Source organism: Pipra filicauda, unplaced genomic scaffold (genome assembly GCF_003945595.2).
Source record: "Pipra filicauda isolate LSUMZ 115617 unplaced genomic scaffold, ASM394559v2 scaffold111_size4109106_pilon, whole genome shotgun sequence".
In the NCBI taxonomy this organism is placed as follows: domain Eukaryota; kingdom Metazoa; phylum Chordata; class Aves; order Passeriformes; family Pipridae; genus Pipra; species Pipra filicauda.
This window is the reverse complement of record NW_024103563.1, coordinates 1694847-1713707: the sequence shown is the minus strand read 5'-3', so window position 1 is coordinate 1713707 and position 18861 is coordinate 1694847. Positions and strand designations below refer to the sequence as shown.

General features: G+C 38.8%; 1 protein-coding gene across 3 annotated transcripts in view; it reads right to left on the bottom strand.

Moving 5' to 3' along the window:
- GRID2 (glutamate ionotropic receptor delta type subunit 2) overlaps positions 1-18861 on the bottom strand; it is a 698274-nt gene that overhangs the window by 83937 nt on the left and 595476 nt on the right. For all 3 annotated transcript variants that reach the window (XR_005564017.1, XM_027731749.2, XM_039382594.1), the window contains exons 12-13: positions 17257-17395; positions 6594-6789 (exon numbers count right to left, since the gene is read on the bottom strand). Coding sequence is in view for 2 of the 3 variants with exons in the window: in XM_027731749.2 (XP_027587550.1) it covers positions 6594-6789; positions 17257-17395 (335 nt within the window). In the remaining variant the exon portion in view is untranslated. The remainder of the gene's footprint in view (positions 1-6593; positions 6790-17256; positions 17396-18861) is intronic.

Here is an 18861-nt window from a genome sequence, read left to right as displayed (position 1 = left end):
TAAAATCTTATTTTCTCCCTATCTTTTTATATTGTATTAGACTGTTTTAAACTTTAGTTCCCATGCTCATCTTTTGAAGTTAGGCTGTAGTTCTCCTCTCAGGATGAAGGCTGGAAAGTCAGACACAGAGAGGTTGTTTTTGGAGAAATACTCTTCATCTGATAATGGTGGTGTTCATTAATTTAGTTCATTTTGGGTTATAGTAGTTCTTAGGTTTCACATCACATCTATGCTAGTATTTAGATGACTATAGCGTGAGTTCTTCTCTCTCCTCTGGTTTGGCAGTTATAAAATGAACCAAAGGAAGGGAAAGAACATAAAGAAATAACAAAACAGCACTGCTCAGCTGATGGGTAGCGATCATAGTACGCCAGAGACCCAGTTGTCAAGGTTTTTGTTAGTGTAATAGCAAAAGGAGTGCTAAGGAGTTTGAAGAAAAGAGAAGACCACTGACTTGAGGGAAAACATACATTACAGAAGAGTCCTTGGAGAAAGCATAAAGATGCTTGCTTGAAAAAGGAGTTGCACTGGAAGCTCACACAAGTGATTTCCAATTCAGAAATGAGAAAGCTACAGGGAGACTCAGAATCCACCATAAAAAGCCTTGAAAGCCAAGACAACTGGTTTTGGGTGTTGTTTTGTTGTTGCTGTTGTGTTTTGTTGTTTGTTTTTGTTTTTTTTTTTGTTTGTTTGTTTGTTTTTTTAAACCCAGTAGGATTTTCAATGGAACTAAATGTAGAAAGGGTGCTTTATGGAGGTCCCAGAAAATAACACTGAAAACTCCTGAACCAATGGACTGGAGGTTGTATGGGTAAACAGTAGACATGCTACGGAAAGGAAATTGGGAAAACTTCAATAGACACAGAAACAGAATGCCACAGAAAGAAAATTCGGAGGATGAAGTCAACTACTGTAGGTTTTAGGTTGACCTAAATGAGTGGTCAGACATGAACAGACAGCAGAGGAAAACACACAAAGTTTATTTCAGATGAAAGAAGTTCAGTTCAGTTTAAGAGAAGCAAAATTGCAAGTTGTCTCTGTGGAGCCAATTTGTTTGGATTTAAGAATAGGCATGGATAAGCTACAGATAGAAAAGACCATGGTCTTAGATGTAGGGTGGCACACAAAAATTTCAGAATGAGTCTGGAAAATTCTCCAAAAGAATAGAGAGATAAGAGAGAGAGCAAGCAAAGGCAGTCAAAGAACGGCACAGCACCACAGCAGGACATGCGTCAGTGACATCTGAGGTTGTTACAGTGACTGGCAGGCATATGCAGACTGACCTTTGAACAGAAGTTATGAGTAACTTGGATGGCATTTCAGTGAGAGCAAAAAGGGTGAGGTACGTTCCGGAGCACGTAAGATGAAATAGGAGAAGATGAACTCAGATAAACTTTCCTGAAAACTTTGGAGACAAAGGGAATACAGCCATAGTTGGATTGCTTAGTTGCTGGATGAATACATGTCCATGTAGATCCATTTCTTGATATGTAGGCCGACTCAAATTTTGACTTATGTATTCAGTTGAATAAAGCCCAGCTCTGCAGAAAATAACTTTTACAGGTGTTTTACTCAAGATAAAACCTGTGAAAACTCTCTAGAAAGTCAAAGTAAGATCAGACTTTAATATATGCTCAGGAGTGTTGGTGAGGGAGAACAACCTACCTTGAATTCTGAGAAAATGAGGTAGCAGGAAAAGAGTTTTATATTTCATTTTTAAAGCTATGCACAGAATCTTCTTCGTGTTCTGTTAACAGTCACAGACCAGTTATTATACTTCCAAAACACACTGACCTCCTCAGCCAACCCAGATAGCTATTAGCTTTTTGATATAGCCTGAAAGTAACACCACACTGCATTTGCAGTGCTTTCTGGTCAGGATTCTAATTTTTTACACTGTTGTAAGTTTTTTTAAGCCCCATATATGGAAGCAAAGATACACAGGATTGCAGAAAAGAAAAATAAACAGCCAGACCACCCACAATAATAAAAGGCGAGGGCAGTAGGTGCGCTTGTACCCCCAGGCATCTTTCAGCTCCAAATCATGGACTGTGCAGGAGACAGTAATTGGAAAATAGATGAATTGCACCTTCAGCTGTGGGACTGAACGTATCAAGTTCTTAGGGGTAGTTGTGAACCTTATTACTCGTAGAGCTGACACAGAACATGTCAGCTGCCCAAGAAGCATCACCTCCAGAGGCAGAGGGGAGCCAGGGAACAGTGTCTGGGTTGATAATTAGCTTGCTAACCAACAGCTGCATAGTGTAGCTGATCCTCTTGTGAATTAAGATATACTGGAGTACTGTCCCAGCATTTTTATATGCTCTTCCTTTTTTGCTTCCTATCCCTATCTTAGCCACTGTTAAATTGCTGAATCATGGTACAGATCCAGTATCCCAAAGTCTGTCTTTGTTCTGTTTTTATTTCAGTGTCTTTTCATTGGGCTACTCCATGGTCAGAAATGTTCACAACAAAGATGTATCAACTTCCATATGTTAAATAATTTTATGTGGTGTGATCAGTGTATCTGCCACAAGAATGGCAATTCTGATGACAATTCTGTGGGTATATCAGGAAAATTAGTTAATTCAGGAGGTTTTTTGGCCCACCAAAATAAATCTTCATACTGTCGCTACTGTTGTAAACAAATTAAGAATGTCCATGTTTAGTTATTAATGATTTGTTCTAGCACAGAATCATAAATTGTTATTACCCCTTTCTTTCCCAGAGGAATCACCTTAACAAAACTTTACTATGGTCTATTCATAAGTAGTTTAAACAATATTTTACTATTACAGTATTTTTGGGAGGGTAAAAGTGCCATCCCCAGTGTCCAGGGAAAACAAACGGGCTCAGCAGTTGCAAGCACGTTTCCACTGGCAGTGCAAGTGGGATGACAAGAAAATCCAAATCTCAAGACCAAATTCCTTTTGATGCTGTGTGCAAGTTGAAAAGGAAATACTATGAGCCTATGAGCAGTTTCTCTTAATGCAACATCCATAAGCATTATTTCACCTGACAGTCATTCACAAGTTTTCTATGAACTAAATATTTTGCAGATAGAGTTAAATAGGCAGAGGTTTCAAACACATTTGGATTCTGCCTGGGAAAGGAATTTTCCACTCTGTACTACTTAGAAAAATGAAGACGCTGTAGGCTATGGTATCATGTTCAGAGGAACAAGGTGGGTAGGATAGGGCATTAAGCACTATTATACTCCAGGGAAGAAAGAGCAGACAGGGGCACAAAAGAAGCGCTTCATTATATTTTAAATGGGAATAGTTCCAAGGATAGGAAAGCCTGTGGTGCTTGTAAAGGATTAAACAGGGTAATGTGCTTTTTAAAAAGACATAAAGAGGTATGTAATGTGATATGTTTAAGCCTAAATGATTTTTCTTGGAGTCCTCAATGAATGTTTAAGCAGGCATGACTTAGGCCTCTGTAAATCCTCTCTGAATAAATAACTTCTGCAAAAATAGAGTTTCCTTAGACAGAATGAGATGCATATTTCATAACCTATGCAAAAAAAGGAAAATCAATTTGAGACACATGAAACACTTAAGAATAATAAAGAAAAAGGGAAGAAAAAGTGAATAATCCAAGCTTATATAAAAATACAGCTACTTCCCCAACCATTTTGATTTGACAGTGAAGGAAGACAAACAACTGAATGAATGCTTCCCTATCTTAAACTCAGACCTTCAACTGCTTTTTGCTGTTTTTTGAGAAAGGAGGAGACAACAAATGGAAGAAAATACCTAAAGCACCTGTGCTTTTCAGGCTGTTTCTTTACCCTGCTCTGTCTTCAGGGTAAATCTACTCAGCTGCTCTCTAACTGGACCTGATGGTACATATAGCTGTTCATTATGGATGGAACAGGAGCACACACGGTGAGACATGTGCACCTGATTTATGAGAATAACAGGACGAATAAACACCAAAATCTGAAAACTTACAGAGGCATGATCTTCCCATCCTAGTCTTCTTGCCTGTCCTGCTCTCCTGCTAGGAAACGCAGGTCAAAGCAGTAGATTGCCTGATGCGAAGTGGGACTATGCAATCATTGTCATTTGGCTGTACTGTATTTTCACTCACAGGGGTACCATTCCCCATGAAGTCACTGGTACAGCAAGCACGCATTCCTGCTGAGTGAGAGGGGTGATGTGTTGAGTAAATCAGTGGTTGATCCCTCTCCCCTTCCCCCTGTTTATATATACATTAATACAATAGTGCCAGCTCCTCTGGAATTGTCAGAATAAAAGCAAAACAAAACTAAAGAACTATTATGCTTTAACAAAAAATTTTGTGAAAGCTACTTGTAAACCCCATTTAACCTCTGAGATGGTGCAGCAGGGAGTGCTGTTAAAGCTGAGCATGTCCACTGCACTCAGACATCCTTTCAGGACACATCTTTTCCATGGTGTGTACTCCTATCGCAGCACATTCATGGTCATTAGTCAGCTGAGTGGAAATCCCTTTCCCTGTACCCGTTTGGAAGCACTCTGTAAGTCTCTGCTCTCTCACTTGGCACTCCAGGAACGTGTGCCAAGGTAATGGCATCACAGAGCTTGGACAAACTGCTGTTCGGTCATGCTTTAGGAAGGTAGAAACAAAATGAAACACAGAGGAAGACCTGTTGGTTTAGCTTGTCCAGAGTTATATTTAGCTTAATAGCTGTGATGTGGCCAGTTAAATTCATTAAAGACCCTGAAGAACATCATGAAGCATAGATATAGGCCTAGGAGGCCCATGAATTTCTTTCCTCTGAAATGTTTTCATTTTTTGAAGTGTGTTACAGAGATTATAATCTCTGCCTCTTATCAGCTACCTTTTAAAATATTAGCTTTCTTTGCCTAAGATTAGCTTTTAACATCACTTTCTTCATCCAGCTTTCTTCCTGAGCAGGCCAAATACAATCTCCCCAAAGCTTCTGTGTGAGTAGCAGCTGGCAAATAATCTTTTTCTGTGTCATATCTTCCTGTAAACTGAAGGAAGGGGAGAAAATGCACACGTAGGTAAATGTGTATGTTCATTAGAATCAGGCCTAAGATGTCTGATTTTTTTGAACTGGAGGGTGGTTGGCTTCTTCACATGGCACAACTTAGTTTTTCAACATCATCACTTGCAAGTGCTTATTCCTGGGGAGCAGAATCATGGGAAATTAAAGAACTTAGAAATTTCTGGTTTTGTAGGTTTTAAGATAGCAAATGCCATATTTCCAGGAACAAGAAATCAAAGACTGTAATCTGGAATTACCTGCCAGCATGCTACACCATTTGTTTGGGTTTTTTTTCAGCTAAAAGCCTTTAGTCAGCACAGCTGTGTTTGATGTACTCTGTTTTTTAATTCTTCTGAAACCCTTTGTATAACTTGGGAAGGCAAACCAAAAGGAGGGCAGTTTTTTAAAATATATATATATACAAAAGTCAACCCCTAGCTTTATCAGCCCCTTACAAACCAAGCTAAAATATGTTTTCTCAAAAAAAGCAATTTCCTCTAGCCTATAAATCTTCAGACTTTTTTTCTTGCTCTTTCAGCTCATGACTTTATCTAAAGGGGTTTCAAAAGTGCAGTTCCCCAGGGCCACTCTTGCCTCTTCTTTTAAGCTGTTTAGTCCTCCAGAGGAGAAAATATGATCCTGGTTATCCAGAGGTTGGATCGGTGATTTTAGAACTCCAAAGAATCTTTGTTATTTTGTAGTTCTTTTATTATCAAGAGATCACCAGTGATTACATCATTCTTTTTAACACACTTTTTTCCCTTGTCTGTATTCAGTGTGAAAACATCAGAAATTACAGGTTTTCCTGGTAAATGGATTTTGAAGGAGACAAAAGGCAGAGTTTTTCTGGATTTTTAGAAGTCTCTAAATCAAGCTTATAACAAGTAAGCACACAATTCATAGATATTTTGTCTAATCAATCTTCCCATTTTGAAGTTCAAAATAAAGTTAACAAAATACGATAATTCTTTGATTTGATTTAAAAATCTGAATATAAAGATAAAATGGTAGGCAAAAAGTTTGTATACAGTCACTCATTATACTGAATATTCACTCTTATAGCTGTAGCTGTCAAACAAAAATTGGGAGGGAGTTATTGAATTCACAAACATGCTTACAAAAATTGATTCCTACTCTCAAAGCCCACCACAGAAAGTGGTTGTGAGACTGATCTTTAAAGCCAGATCATCTTTTTCTGCCTTCCTCTCTCAAAACAAACATGATTCATAGCTACAACTGAAAGCCAAGATTTTCAGCATTAAGAGTCTACAAAAATAAGATAATTAGTGTTCTAAGACCAGTGATCCTATTCCCATTTTGCATCCTGATAAATGCACTCATCTCCTATAAATACACCTATAAGTCCTTTTTTCGGCAAACAGTTGAGGTACTTACATTTTAAAATGCTGTTAAAAACAAGCTACACAGCTGAGAAGTCCCAATGCTCTGTGCTGATTGCAAAGGACTTGCAGAAATAGGTACCAGGCACGATCTTTAGCTGGGTGCGAATGCATCTCTTATATTTAAAAGCAACAACTAAACAAATGTGGAGTCACACAGAGCATCTCCAATGGGAAGCAAAATGTAAGCATACCTTTTGAATACCTGCGGTCGACTCCACGACGTTGTTCTCTGAGCCATTACTTCTGTTAATCATCCTCCACATTTGGGAATACATGCCATCCCTCTCAAAAGGATTCATCCCTTTCACTCGGACGTGCTCATAGACTGCGGAGTCCAAGACAGTGCCATAAGGAATATCCGTCTGCCTCGACAGATCCTGGAGAGACCTTAATTGTTGGTGAAGAAAAGAGACACAGGAGACTTGAAGCTACATTTTCAAGAGGAAGGAGCTGCAGGCAAGCAAAGGGCAATACATAGGAAGATAGCTGTCAAGACACCTTCTTTAGGTTTTTTTTTTTTAATTATTTTTCCTTTTCTTTTTTCTTGAAAGGTAAAGTGAGACTGAAAAAGGGGTGGAAAAAGTGAAAATGGATGGAAAGAGAAGAACAGAAAGAGTAAGAGGATCCTGTCAAATGCCAAGATCCTTTTGGCAGGGGCAAAGGAGAGAAAGGGAGCATTGCAGTCTCTCCAGCTGTATGCAGGAAGTTCAACAGAAGCTGGGTAACAGCCTACATGAGTACAGTGCAAACACACACTCTGCTGCTGGGGAGCTGGAGTGTTGGCACTAGAACTCACCAAATCTAGCCCAAAGCACCTGTGCTGAGTAACTCTATGTGCTACTGGGTTACACCACGAAAGGCAGTTTTGTCATGGTATTCCTGCACTGAACTGTGGTTCACAGTAGGTCACATCCTACATTATATTCAGCAATTAGATTTCTGTTGTGGTTTCATAAACTGATTTTTCATCAAAGTTCATGTTATTTAGTCTAATAAATATGTTCTGCTTTACATGTTATCTAGTTTTACCATTCCTTGTAAAAAAGAAAAATAATACAGTTTCTAAAGGATCCCAACTGCAGTATTTTCAACCCTGATTTGGACTTAAAAAATGTATATTATAACCCTTTAAAGTCTCCTTACCTCTTGGCCTTTATTTTCCTGTCCTGTGGAATTCCTCTTCCGTACCTTTGATTCTTTAATGGCTTTCATTAAAGTTTCAAAATAACTACTGCCATATGTCTCCTGCCTAAAACCCATTACAGCTTTCCCAGCACAAATTAATGGTATAAACTGCAAATCTAGGGGTTGACACATAAGGACAAATCAAGGGGTAGAACACTGTCTTAAAGAAGGCAATAGCAAACTGTAAAAGCTCATTGCAGACACAGAAAAGCAAACACAAATGTAGGAAACTCATCAAATTCCAAGTTGTGTTTCTGAAACATGTAAACATGGTGGCTAGTGAAAATGGCCCTGCAGGTGGAAAAAAAGGAATTCTTGGGTGTTCTGAGGTTGGCACTGAAGAAAACAATAACCAAATCTCAAAAGATATTTATGTCTCTGAACAAAACAGAAAGCAGGAGAAGAAGAAATCAATAGAGCTCAATAGCAAGGGTTCAGAAGTTAGATAAGTAAAAAAGAAATCCTTTGAAATTCAGACATATGGTCTTAGAAAAACACTGAACAAGAGCTAAATTCTAATCAGATAACATATAGTAACTACAAGGAAGGGATAAATTTAATTTTGATGAGTAAATAACTAACAGTATTAAACCCCCGAAAATCTTCTCCTCTTTCTCCAACAGGATGACACTCCTCTTCAACAGCCATCCTGCAAACAATCAGGACACATATGGAATCATCAAAGATGAGATGGCAGTTGTAATGTGAATTTCCTGAAACCAAGTGTATTTGCCTTCTACTAGAGGACCAAGACATGCCTTTTTCTAGGAGGAAAAATATGACACTGTAGTAGACTAAGGCATCAGGAAAATAAGTACTGTGGTTAATTTGTAATTGAAAAGTAAAAAATAAACTATCAAGTCCAGATAAATACCTATGAGTTCTGAAAGATTAAATATGAAATGGCTGAGCTGTTAGTAAAAATAGGAAACCTTGTTACAGCTGTGAGCGAAAGGGAAGCAGTAAACATTTTAAAAAGTGGCAATCAGGGGAATTGTGAAAGTAAACTACTTAGGTGATATTTTAGGTGATAAATTTAATAAATATAGTGAAATAAGGTTTGATACAATTTTAAAGATCAGTCCTGAAGCTTAGCATAGCCACCAGGCAGGTTTCTCCAGGGAAAGCAATTCAATCATCTATTACACTTTGAAATTACTAAAAAACCCCAAGAATTTCAAAAGGGCCTTCATCTCATCAGACAATATACAGATGGTGGAAGATGCTGGATAGTCTTCAAACGAGGAATTTAGAAACACTTCCTGGCAACCCTGGGTAGCATTAGAAATACTCAGCCAGAGTGGATGCGCTTGAGGGATTTCAAGGGTAACAAGAACAGCTTTTGCAGAACTAAAAGCCTAAACAAGGAAAGTGTGAAGCTGTTGATGGGGACAGCAGACACAGCTAAAGCTGAGGTGTTCAGTGCCTGCGTGAGTGCCTCACTCTTCCTCAGCAAGGTCCCCCAGCAAGGTCTCTGGGAACAGAGGGAGGGTTCAACGGGGCAATGAACAACCAGCAGGAAGTGGTCAGGTAAATCCCAACGAGACAAGGCAGGGATTGACTGGGATCACCAGACCCACAGAAGCCTATGGGACCTGGCAGGCTGCATCAAAGTGTGCTGAGAGAGCTGGCCAATGTCCTTGCAGGGCCAGCTGCTTTGATTTTTGAAAGGTGAAGGAGATCCTTGGCTACTAGAGAAAGAAAATGTCCAGACTGTATTCAAAAAGATGAAAGAGATGATTCATGGAATTATAGCTGGTCATCCAACATCATGGAGTGAGTCTTCTTAGGCCACATTTCTGAGCATATGAAGGAGAAGCAGCTGACTGGCCACGGTCTACATGGATTTACCAAAGCTAAGTCATGCCTGACCAACTTGGCTGCCTTCTACAATAAAATTACTTTGTTTGTGGACAAGATGAGAGAAACAGACATAGTTTACCTCAGCTTTATCAGGGCATTCAATACTGGCTCCCACAATATTCTTGAATCTAAATTAGGTCATTAGGTATGACTGGGTGGGAAAATGGATAAATTCCTGATTGGATAGTCATGCTCACAGGGTAGCTCACATGGAGTCTGCTAACAGGTACCACAGAGGTCTAACCTGGGACATGTCTTTACCAATAACCTGGAGGAGGTAAGCAAGGACCCTCTTGTCAATTTTGCTGATGACATGACATTGAGGGACCAGCTGACTGCTCAAGAACAGGCTGCTGTTCAGACGGACCTAGAAAGGCTGGGGGAATGGGGTGTGAAATTCAGCAAGGACAAATGCAAAGTCCTGCACCTAGGGGTGAATAACTCCCTGTAACAACCTAGGCTGGGGCACAGATCTGCAGAAAGGCACCCCCACAGGCAGCAGTGGGCCTTGGTAAGAGCTTCGTTCTTTTTTACCATTAGGCAAATTGTTGTGCAGAGTAGTGTATTACTGTTGTGTTGACTGTCTATCTGTCAAAAGCATCAGTGATGAAAGGCACTAGATAAATAGAACATACATCCATTCTGTGTTACTGCTGCTGCTGCTGCCAATACACTCCTCTACCTGGCAGCGCTCAGAAGTGCAATGAACTGTCGCAGGATGCAAAATGTAATGTCCTGTGATTGTTGTGTTATTTGTCATACTAGAAAAGTATACAAAAAGTATTTATTGAGTCTCCAATTTCCAGTGACAACACCTACCAAAAGTGCAATCATTACAAGTCTATGTATAGCCATATAATTTCTAGTATAATAAGCAACAGAGAATTTTTTGGATATATTATTGCTACGTGGTAAATAATTGATATGTGTAGCTGCTGCCACAAACCAGTATGGTTACAAACAACACAAAAGAAAACCAGCTCCTCTGTATATTTTGTGGCTATAAAAGCAACTCTGCTATTTTCAGAAAGGTACACCAGCACAAGACATCAGCTGTCAGTCTTGAAGTGTACTACAGTCAGATATGGGAAACATATTGCAAACAGGCTGAGAAGCAAGAAAGAATGCTATCACACACAAAGGCAGCACCAGCAGGGAAATAACAAGGAGAAGAATTATGTCAATGCCTTCAGGAAGGCATGTTGTAGTTGCCAAGTCTGGCATTAACTACAGTCTGCAGTTTCTCATGGTTAGATGTGCTATCCTAAAACACCGGATGCCTCTCAGCTGCCCTACTCTGCATCTTTACACAGTTGCAGGTGAAGCTCCATGCTGAGAAAATGATGGTAGGAGGACAAAAGCAAGACAACTATAAATGTAAACTCTATGGATGCGCTAAATGCTGTTGTTGGCAGTAAACCTAAAGTTTTGGTTCACCTGACCATACACTGAGGAACAAGAAAGAAGTTTCAGAACCTTTGACATGTATATGTGTATATTTTGCTGCATAAGCAAGCTGCAAAAGCAGTAAAGATCTATCACATCAGCGGCTCCCTCCCCTCGCACAAACATGTAAAATGGGATCATAATATATATGACCTCCTTCAGATGCTGGTTTTTTAATAACCTGCAACTCTGCAGACTACTGGTGTGCCATTCAGAACCTAGAAGCTATTGTACAGCAAAACAAAGAGAAATGACAAACTTTGACAGAACTAACAGAATTATTAAACCATCGAGGTTCCTTTACCGAAGAAAGAACTTTTATAACTACTTTGCCTCCAGCCTGGTTTTATAAGTTACACATTGTTTGGAGTACCTCTATTCCTGTATTAAACAATTCATTCTCTTTTCAGACAAATGCATTTAGTGCATACACAAATCCTCAGCCTCACTATGTCACCCAATCTCACCACACAGCTGCCACACCAGATCTCAAAATAAGGAAAAAGTATTTGTCAAGCTGATTAATTCCTACGATACAGGGTATCATTTGATGCCCAAATTCTGATACTGTTATCCACACTGAAAGTTAGTTTTGTGATAGTTCTTCATTGAGCTACCCGCAAAGCAAAACATACATCTAGCGTGAGTAAGTAAATTATAGTCCAACATTTTAAAACTTTTATCTCCTTGAATTTCTAATTTTGAAGCAATAAGGTGGCAGGCACTGATCTCTTCTCTGTGGTGAACCAGTGATAGGACCCAAGGGAATGGCCTGAAGTTGTGTCAGGGGAGGTTTAGGTTGGACACTAGGAAAAGGTTTTTCACCCAGAGAGTGGCTGGGCACTGGAATAGGCCCAACAGGTGGTTGGGCACTGGAAGTGGTCACAGGACCAAGCCTGACAGAGTTCAATGAGTGTCTGGATGATAATCTCGGGCACAAGGTATGAATCTTAAGAACGGTCCTGTGAAGGGCTAAGGGTTGGACTCGATGATCCTTGTGGGTCCCTTCCAGCTCAGCATGTTCTGTGATTCTGTGATTCTGTGATTCTGTGAATGATGACAACTGTTTAAAAACATAAAAAAAGCAGATATACTTGAAATAAAAGGTTATAAAATAAAATACCTTTAACTGAGTTTGTATAAAGACAAATTCTACTTCTAGGGAAGTGACCACACAGTCAGATCATAGTTCAGTTTATTTTTGGCTATCATTCAGGCAGCATTGTGGGGAAAAATGTTATGTGTGGTCTTTATGGTATGTTTTTTTAATCACTGCAACTACTGGGATAACGCCAATATTATCCCAATATCAATATTATCTCAAATTAACTAAGCTAATAGGACTATTATGAGGATGATTTGAGTCATTTGAGGATGAATTATTAACAGATACATGTATTTTCCAGCATTTGTTGATCTTGTTTAGTATTCTGCACCTTAATTAGGCAGCAGTTTTCAGGTCACTTTCATTTTATGGCTTAGGAAAAATTAATTATTTTGTAATTAAAAAGATTATCTCTGCTTCCAGCTAGAAGAGAAACATAGTAGGATTGGGATATGTTTCTTTCTCCAAAGCACACTCTCTTCTATAAACTCAAATCCTAGACTCAGAAGTGGTAACATGTTCACATATGTCAGCCAAAAGCCTTAAAAAAATACAAAAAAAATGTTGATAAGCTAAAGGTCAGCTCCATAAAGAAATAACCAAATTTCTTTTTAGATGATTAAACACCACTGAGATCAGACACTTGGGCATCAACATATCTTTGTAGATCTGGGTTATAGATCAATTTAGGCTAGCTGTGTTAGACTTCACTGTTGCACAGAGCTGTGTCTAAGAAGTAGTCACTAAATTTTAGGCAAAACATAACTGATGTCATGCCTTACACTGAAGTCTTTATTTATGAATAATTCAGATAAAGTTTTCCAGTTCTTTTTTTGTTTGCTGGTTTTATTGGTTGGTTGGGCTTTTTTCCTAGGACAGTAAGGATTAATTCGCAGGGAGACTTACGCTTAGGGGACAGGGCACATTAAGCCAAGAGATTTAACTGTTGGCAGGGACAGCTGTGGCAGAAAGTAGCAATAGGGCTTGCTAGCCCTATTGCTAGCAATAGGGCTAGCAATATTGCTAGCAATAGGGCTAGCAATATTGCTAGGATGAAGTTCTGGGTGAACCATGCTGAAGGAAAGATTAAAGAACATTCTGTTTTTCAGCATCAGGAAATATCTAATTACCGAGTTCTTGTGTAACCCCCTTGCAGAAGTCTTGTAGTCAGCTGCACTGAGCTGTTTAAAGCCTCGGGGAGATCTTAGCTTCAAGTGAATCATGGTTTAGAAAAATGTCGTGAAAAGAATGACTGGGCAAGAAAGACAGGCTTTACCTCTATTCCTCTATTATTTGGAGGCAGAGGTCTCACCTATCAAATAAGACATAGTAGTTGTAACATGGAGAGCATTATGTGAACTTCTTGTTTTACAGAAGACACAAGATGCAGACTCTTCCCTTAACACGTACAATCTGAAGTCTTAAGCTTCCACACTTTTAGGAGTGGATTAAATTCGAAACCACCTAACATTGGCCTTTCATATGACAAATTGTTTGACTCCTCTGTCCACCCCATTCCTCCAACCTTCCTGCAAAATTTCAGTGCCCATGAGAAGGTGGTGACACCATCCTCTAACCCAGAAAAAACAATGCAGTAGTTTGAGTAAAATCAATCTCTGCCCATGGACTCTAATTCTGTCCTAAAGGAATCATAAAACACAATAATGTCAATAGTGGCTCACTGATTAAATTCACAGCATCAGCACCTATGAGAAATAGCTCACGACCTCCAAATTTATTTGGCATTTACCAAGGAAAGCCACTCTTAATTACTATTAATTAATGTTGCATTTGAGACAGTGATCTTAAGATTTAAGGAGAAGAGAAATTATGGTTTGCTTTGCTGCCACAATGTTTTGGCATTTGAAATGCTGAGTGTCTTGATTTAAATGTCATTTGCAATGTGGGTCAAGTGTGAACAAAAGATGCATCCAGGAACTACTTTACAACTTGAGTGCCTCTACTCTTAATATTGTGTATTGGCAGAAAATGAAAAGCTGAGCTCCTGAAGGTATTAAAAGTAGCTGTTAGTCTGGAAAAAGAGATTAATGTCCACTCTTTTCCTTCTAGTTCTTCTAAATCAATTTAAAAACTGTAACGATTTGATTCAAATTGAACACTGAAGCAGGGCACGAATGCCATCAAGTGAGGTTATACAGAAAAGATCTACTTCAAGACTCTCTAGGGAAAGGGTACATTTAACTAGTCCTCCCTAGTGCACTGACTAACAAAATTTTGCATGCTTTGCTTCTCAAAATAGAATTCTGGATACCATAAGGAACTGACTAGGAAGAGTGACCCAGCCTTCATACCAGACAAGAAAGGGAAGCTGCAAAAGCTCTGAAACAAACTGGCTTCATATCCAAAAGTTGAAATGCAGTAACTACCAAAAAGTTTCACAGAAATGGAATATGCTGTGGACTGCTTGAATCCTCCTATCTTTTGTAAAAGATATCACAAGGACCATACCTTCAACAACACACTGCAATATCTGATGCTAGCTGGAAATCGGAAATGAAAACCTATTAACTACTTGTTATATCTGTGCAAATCTACTGACTTCAATTTCTTTCATTTTTCTGACTTCTCTGAAGCTGGTTGGATACTACTACAACCAGAATCTCGATTACTTTCTCCAAATGCTCATACTCATTTCCATTCTGGCCTTCAAGGCTCCCCAAGGTACAATTTGAACTGCTAAAAAAAAAAAAAAAGTGGAGCATCAGCTTTTTTCTTTATTGCTTATTCATGTTTTCCACTTTGCAGTAATTCAGCACGGTAAACAAACAGCTTCTCTCTTATGTGCTGGTTTCAGTTCCAATGTTGGCAGTTTTGTAAACTAAAGTTTTACACTCCTGCCGTAGTTAGGATAACTTCATTCCCTAATGGATACTTAACACATTTAATTACTCTATTTTTGAGCTGAAAGTGCTGTTGAAAAATGTCTCTGTTCTTTCATTCCAGGAGCTCTCCAGCTGCAACATTTTCTACTGAATAAAACATTTTCAGTGACTTTGCCCATAAATAATACAGCACAAAGACCAATGTAGTCCCAACTGTACATAACAACCTCAGATTTCCACTGAGGGTTTTCTAGAGACATCATAATAAACTGCAAGAAAAAGCTGAAGGTGTATTAAATTATAGTTTGGGTATATTTTTTTTTCCTTTTTTTAGACATGATAAGAAAACAGACATTTTTCACAGTAATTTGAACATTTTTCTGGACTACATCAAAACGAGAAGGGGCATGATTTTAAAGCAGGATGCAGAGGCATATTTCATTCCTGTAAGGACAAACTGAATGACTGAATATATCACTATTATTTATTTTGCATGTAAAAAATCTCATGTTTTTTTCTTCACAGTCCTTACTCATATTTAAAGCTTTTTAAACTTAGAAAAAAACCCCAAAAACCCAACTTCCCTCAAAACCTCTCTCTCAGTGTCGACAAACATTGACACAGAATATCATTTTACTCCTCTATACATTTTGAAGGGATTGTAATTGAAACTACGGAGTCAAACAGTTGGGTTGTGTCAAAGTCCCCTGCAGCATTCCATGATCTCAAAGTCTGTTATTCAGAACAAAAAAAATAAGATAACTTGTTTTAATTGTTTAATAATTTCCTGATGTGATTTTAGACTCATTTACATATCTCTGTCTTAGAGTATTTAGCCCTCTAATAGAGGAAAGCGTTGGGGTTGTTATCCCAGAAAGGAAGGGTAATGAAACAGCCATAGCAAATTTCCAGTTAGGAATGAATAAGGACTGATAAAGCCTGGGCGACTTGGGCCAAGGGACACTCAATAAGCAGGGAGAAAGGGTTCATGAAGTGCAAGAGGATGCTCCTAATGGGGAGAGTCAGGAGACAACCAGGCACTCAAAGTTAGGGACTGCTTCTGCTCTTGGTTCTGAACTTCATCTTCCAAATGAAACATGCAAAGGAAACTTGTCTGGTATTGCAGATGTTTACTTGCCTATGTGCCATGAAAGCCTGGATTGGTTTTAGTATGTAGAAAATCCTCACCTAGAGGAAAAGTGCCTTGGTGTGAGCATGGTGACCAGCTGCCATGCAGTGCTTCTTGATCCTAACCTATGAATTCACAGTAGGCCAAGGCTCCCCCTACCCAGTCTGTAACAGTGGCTTGCTGTCTCAAGGGGAATTTCAGAGAGGTTTGGAAAGTAGCTGAACTAGAGGTAGAAAGACCTTAGAGGATGATACACAGAAGTCAGGGACCAGACTGCGACTAGCACTCTCACCAACATGTCTTCTTTTCCTTTTACTTTGGACTCAGGGGGGCCACGTGGGGCTCAGCTCAGAACACCTTTCTGTTCGTGCCCCAGGGCGCTGGGTTATACATCTGGGTTTTGTGGGTTAAAACTAATTGTTTGTCTGTATAATTGTATTTATTTGTATTATTTTTATTAAATTGTAATTCTGACTTATAATCTCTTTTGAGTTGGGTTCATTTCTCCTGCTGGTTTACCCTTAAATCAGCACAATACTGGAGTACAAAAGGTCAGAGAGAGGGTAGGAGGCCTAGAAAGATTCCTGTGATATGGAGAGATGGTCTGCAAAAAAGGACTGGAATGTATGACAGAAAGAGAGTTCACTATAAGAGGGACAGGAAAAGACAAGGACACTCATGTTAGGGAGGCCTCAAGCAAAAGAACCAATAGATAAAAAAGAAGAATGTGATCTGCTTGTGTGGTAAGAGAGCACCTGAGAGCAGAAGGAGCAAAGTTAACTAATGAGTGAGTTTTTTATGGTTTGTTACTGCTAACACATCTTTGCCTTGGCAAGAATAGGTGAATTCAGCTTTGAGCTCTCCATACATTGAAGAAGCATTGGGTTCGTCCTGACCAAAGTGTCAGAACACAAGTATTGTGGGATACGCCTGAATAGAAAGCATAGCTGGTATACACAGCAACAATTTATACTTTCCCATTTCGAGCACTAATACAATGGTTATCTCAAACTCAATTGCTTCTTTCAAAATACGTATGTGTGCATATATACATATGTATGTGTGCCACAGGGAAAAGTATCTGCTGGAGGCCAAAAATTTTCATCCTGAAAACAACGCGTCTCCCGGGAGACTGACAGTCTATGGTATATTGTTATTTTTCCAGCTTCTCAGGATGATAAAAATTTATTCCTTTTATCACATTTAAGTAGAACATTCATACCCCTCTACATGTATATTTATGTTCGCCCTCCTTTCCCTTGAATCATTCTTTATCAACTTACTGGATGGAGTTCTCAATGCGTGTGATGGTGAGGAAAGCTGCTAGGTTTGCTGTGTAGGAGGAGATGACAATCAAAGCAAAAAGCCACCAAGCTCCCATCATCAGTCGGGTTGCCAGGGTTGTGTATGGAACCTCTCCTCCTGTGGGAAAGAAGGAAAAGAAAGAGTTTTCATTTGACGGAAGGGAAACCCAGATCCTCATTGTTCATGCATTGCTCAGGAGAACTAGACTCCAGGGTCAACAGGGTAAAGCAGTTTACTAAAGTCTGGTGCAGGACTTGGAGCCACACTTTCTATCCAACAAAAGGACTGAAGGAAGCCCACACTGTCAGTTATCATTTCTGTATTTAATCTCTTTTGCTATTGTGCCTTTAATTGCAATTCATTTGCCAGTCCTGTCCAGTAATGGAAATAGACTTCAAGATCTCAGAACAAAACCAGCAAAAGTAAATTCCTACAATGGTCTTTCCTTAGAGATCTTATCTAGAAACCTTAATTAAGTTTTTCTTTCATTCTGGGGAACATAAAGTTAAAAAACCCCATCAAAACACAATTACTTTTCACAGTTCTCTAGGCAGGCAGATGCTCATGAGAACCATATGTATGTGTACAACTTGCTGCAAGTGAACTTGGACATGCAGGAAAAAAAGTCCCATGTATTGAAGAATAAAGCAAAAATTGTTTTGTATTCCCATAGTTGCTTTTCTTTAAAATCCTACTGCCATGAAAACAGAACATTAGCAGTAAATAAGCCTGACAGGATAAGCTGCATACCACCGCTTGTGTGACCAGAGCCCAGTTAGGCAAGCCATGAAAAGCAGCATTTTTTATTCAAATAACTGCCCCAAAACACACAAGTTTGGAGTGTTTGCAAGAGCTCTTTCAGTTAAAAACATATGAATCACAGATTTTTAGATGAAGGAAAATTAATTTTTTAAAAAATGAATTTAAAAATTATGCATGCAGCATAAGTTTTGTCACAGCTACAAGTAATTAGGGGAGACAGTGAATACAACAAACACCCACAGTCAACTGCTCAAGATGTTCACCCTTTTCTTCTCCCTTGACACTCAGCAATTTAACTTCAATGCTGACATTACTTTTGAGGTAGCTTTCTCAGATGCAAAATGATGGTACAATACCTAGGATTAGCAAAGCGCTCTGTTACTGATTCAGTCCTCTGTAAGAAGTTTTTTTTTTTACTTATGTAATAACTCCTTCATGTTTCCCCAGCAAGTAGGTTTAAAGGGAATACGAATTACAATTATTCCCACTCCACAAACAAATAATTTTCAATTATATACAGAAAATAGATATTTAATAAATGTTATATATGAAGGATCATCTTACTTTTTTATCAGTTTGTCTTACCTACACAAAGCACTGGGAACTCTGCATCACCATTCAGATTTGAAGCTTATGTGCAGTTACTATATGTGAAGTAATAACTGACTCCACTCACTCACACTTTTGGTACTTTAACATTGAAATCCTTTGCCTTTTGAGAATTCCAGCATTGAAAGACAAAATCTATGTTAGATCAGCGCAGTTGGAAATTAATTTTCTTTTATTTCCAAGATGCCATGTAATTGTCTGAAATAAGAATC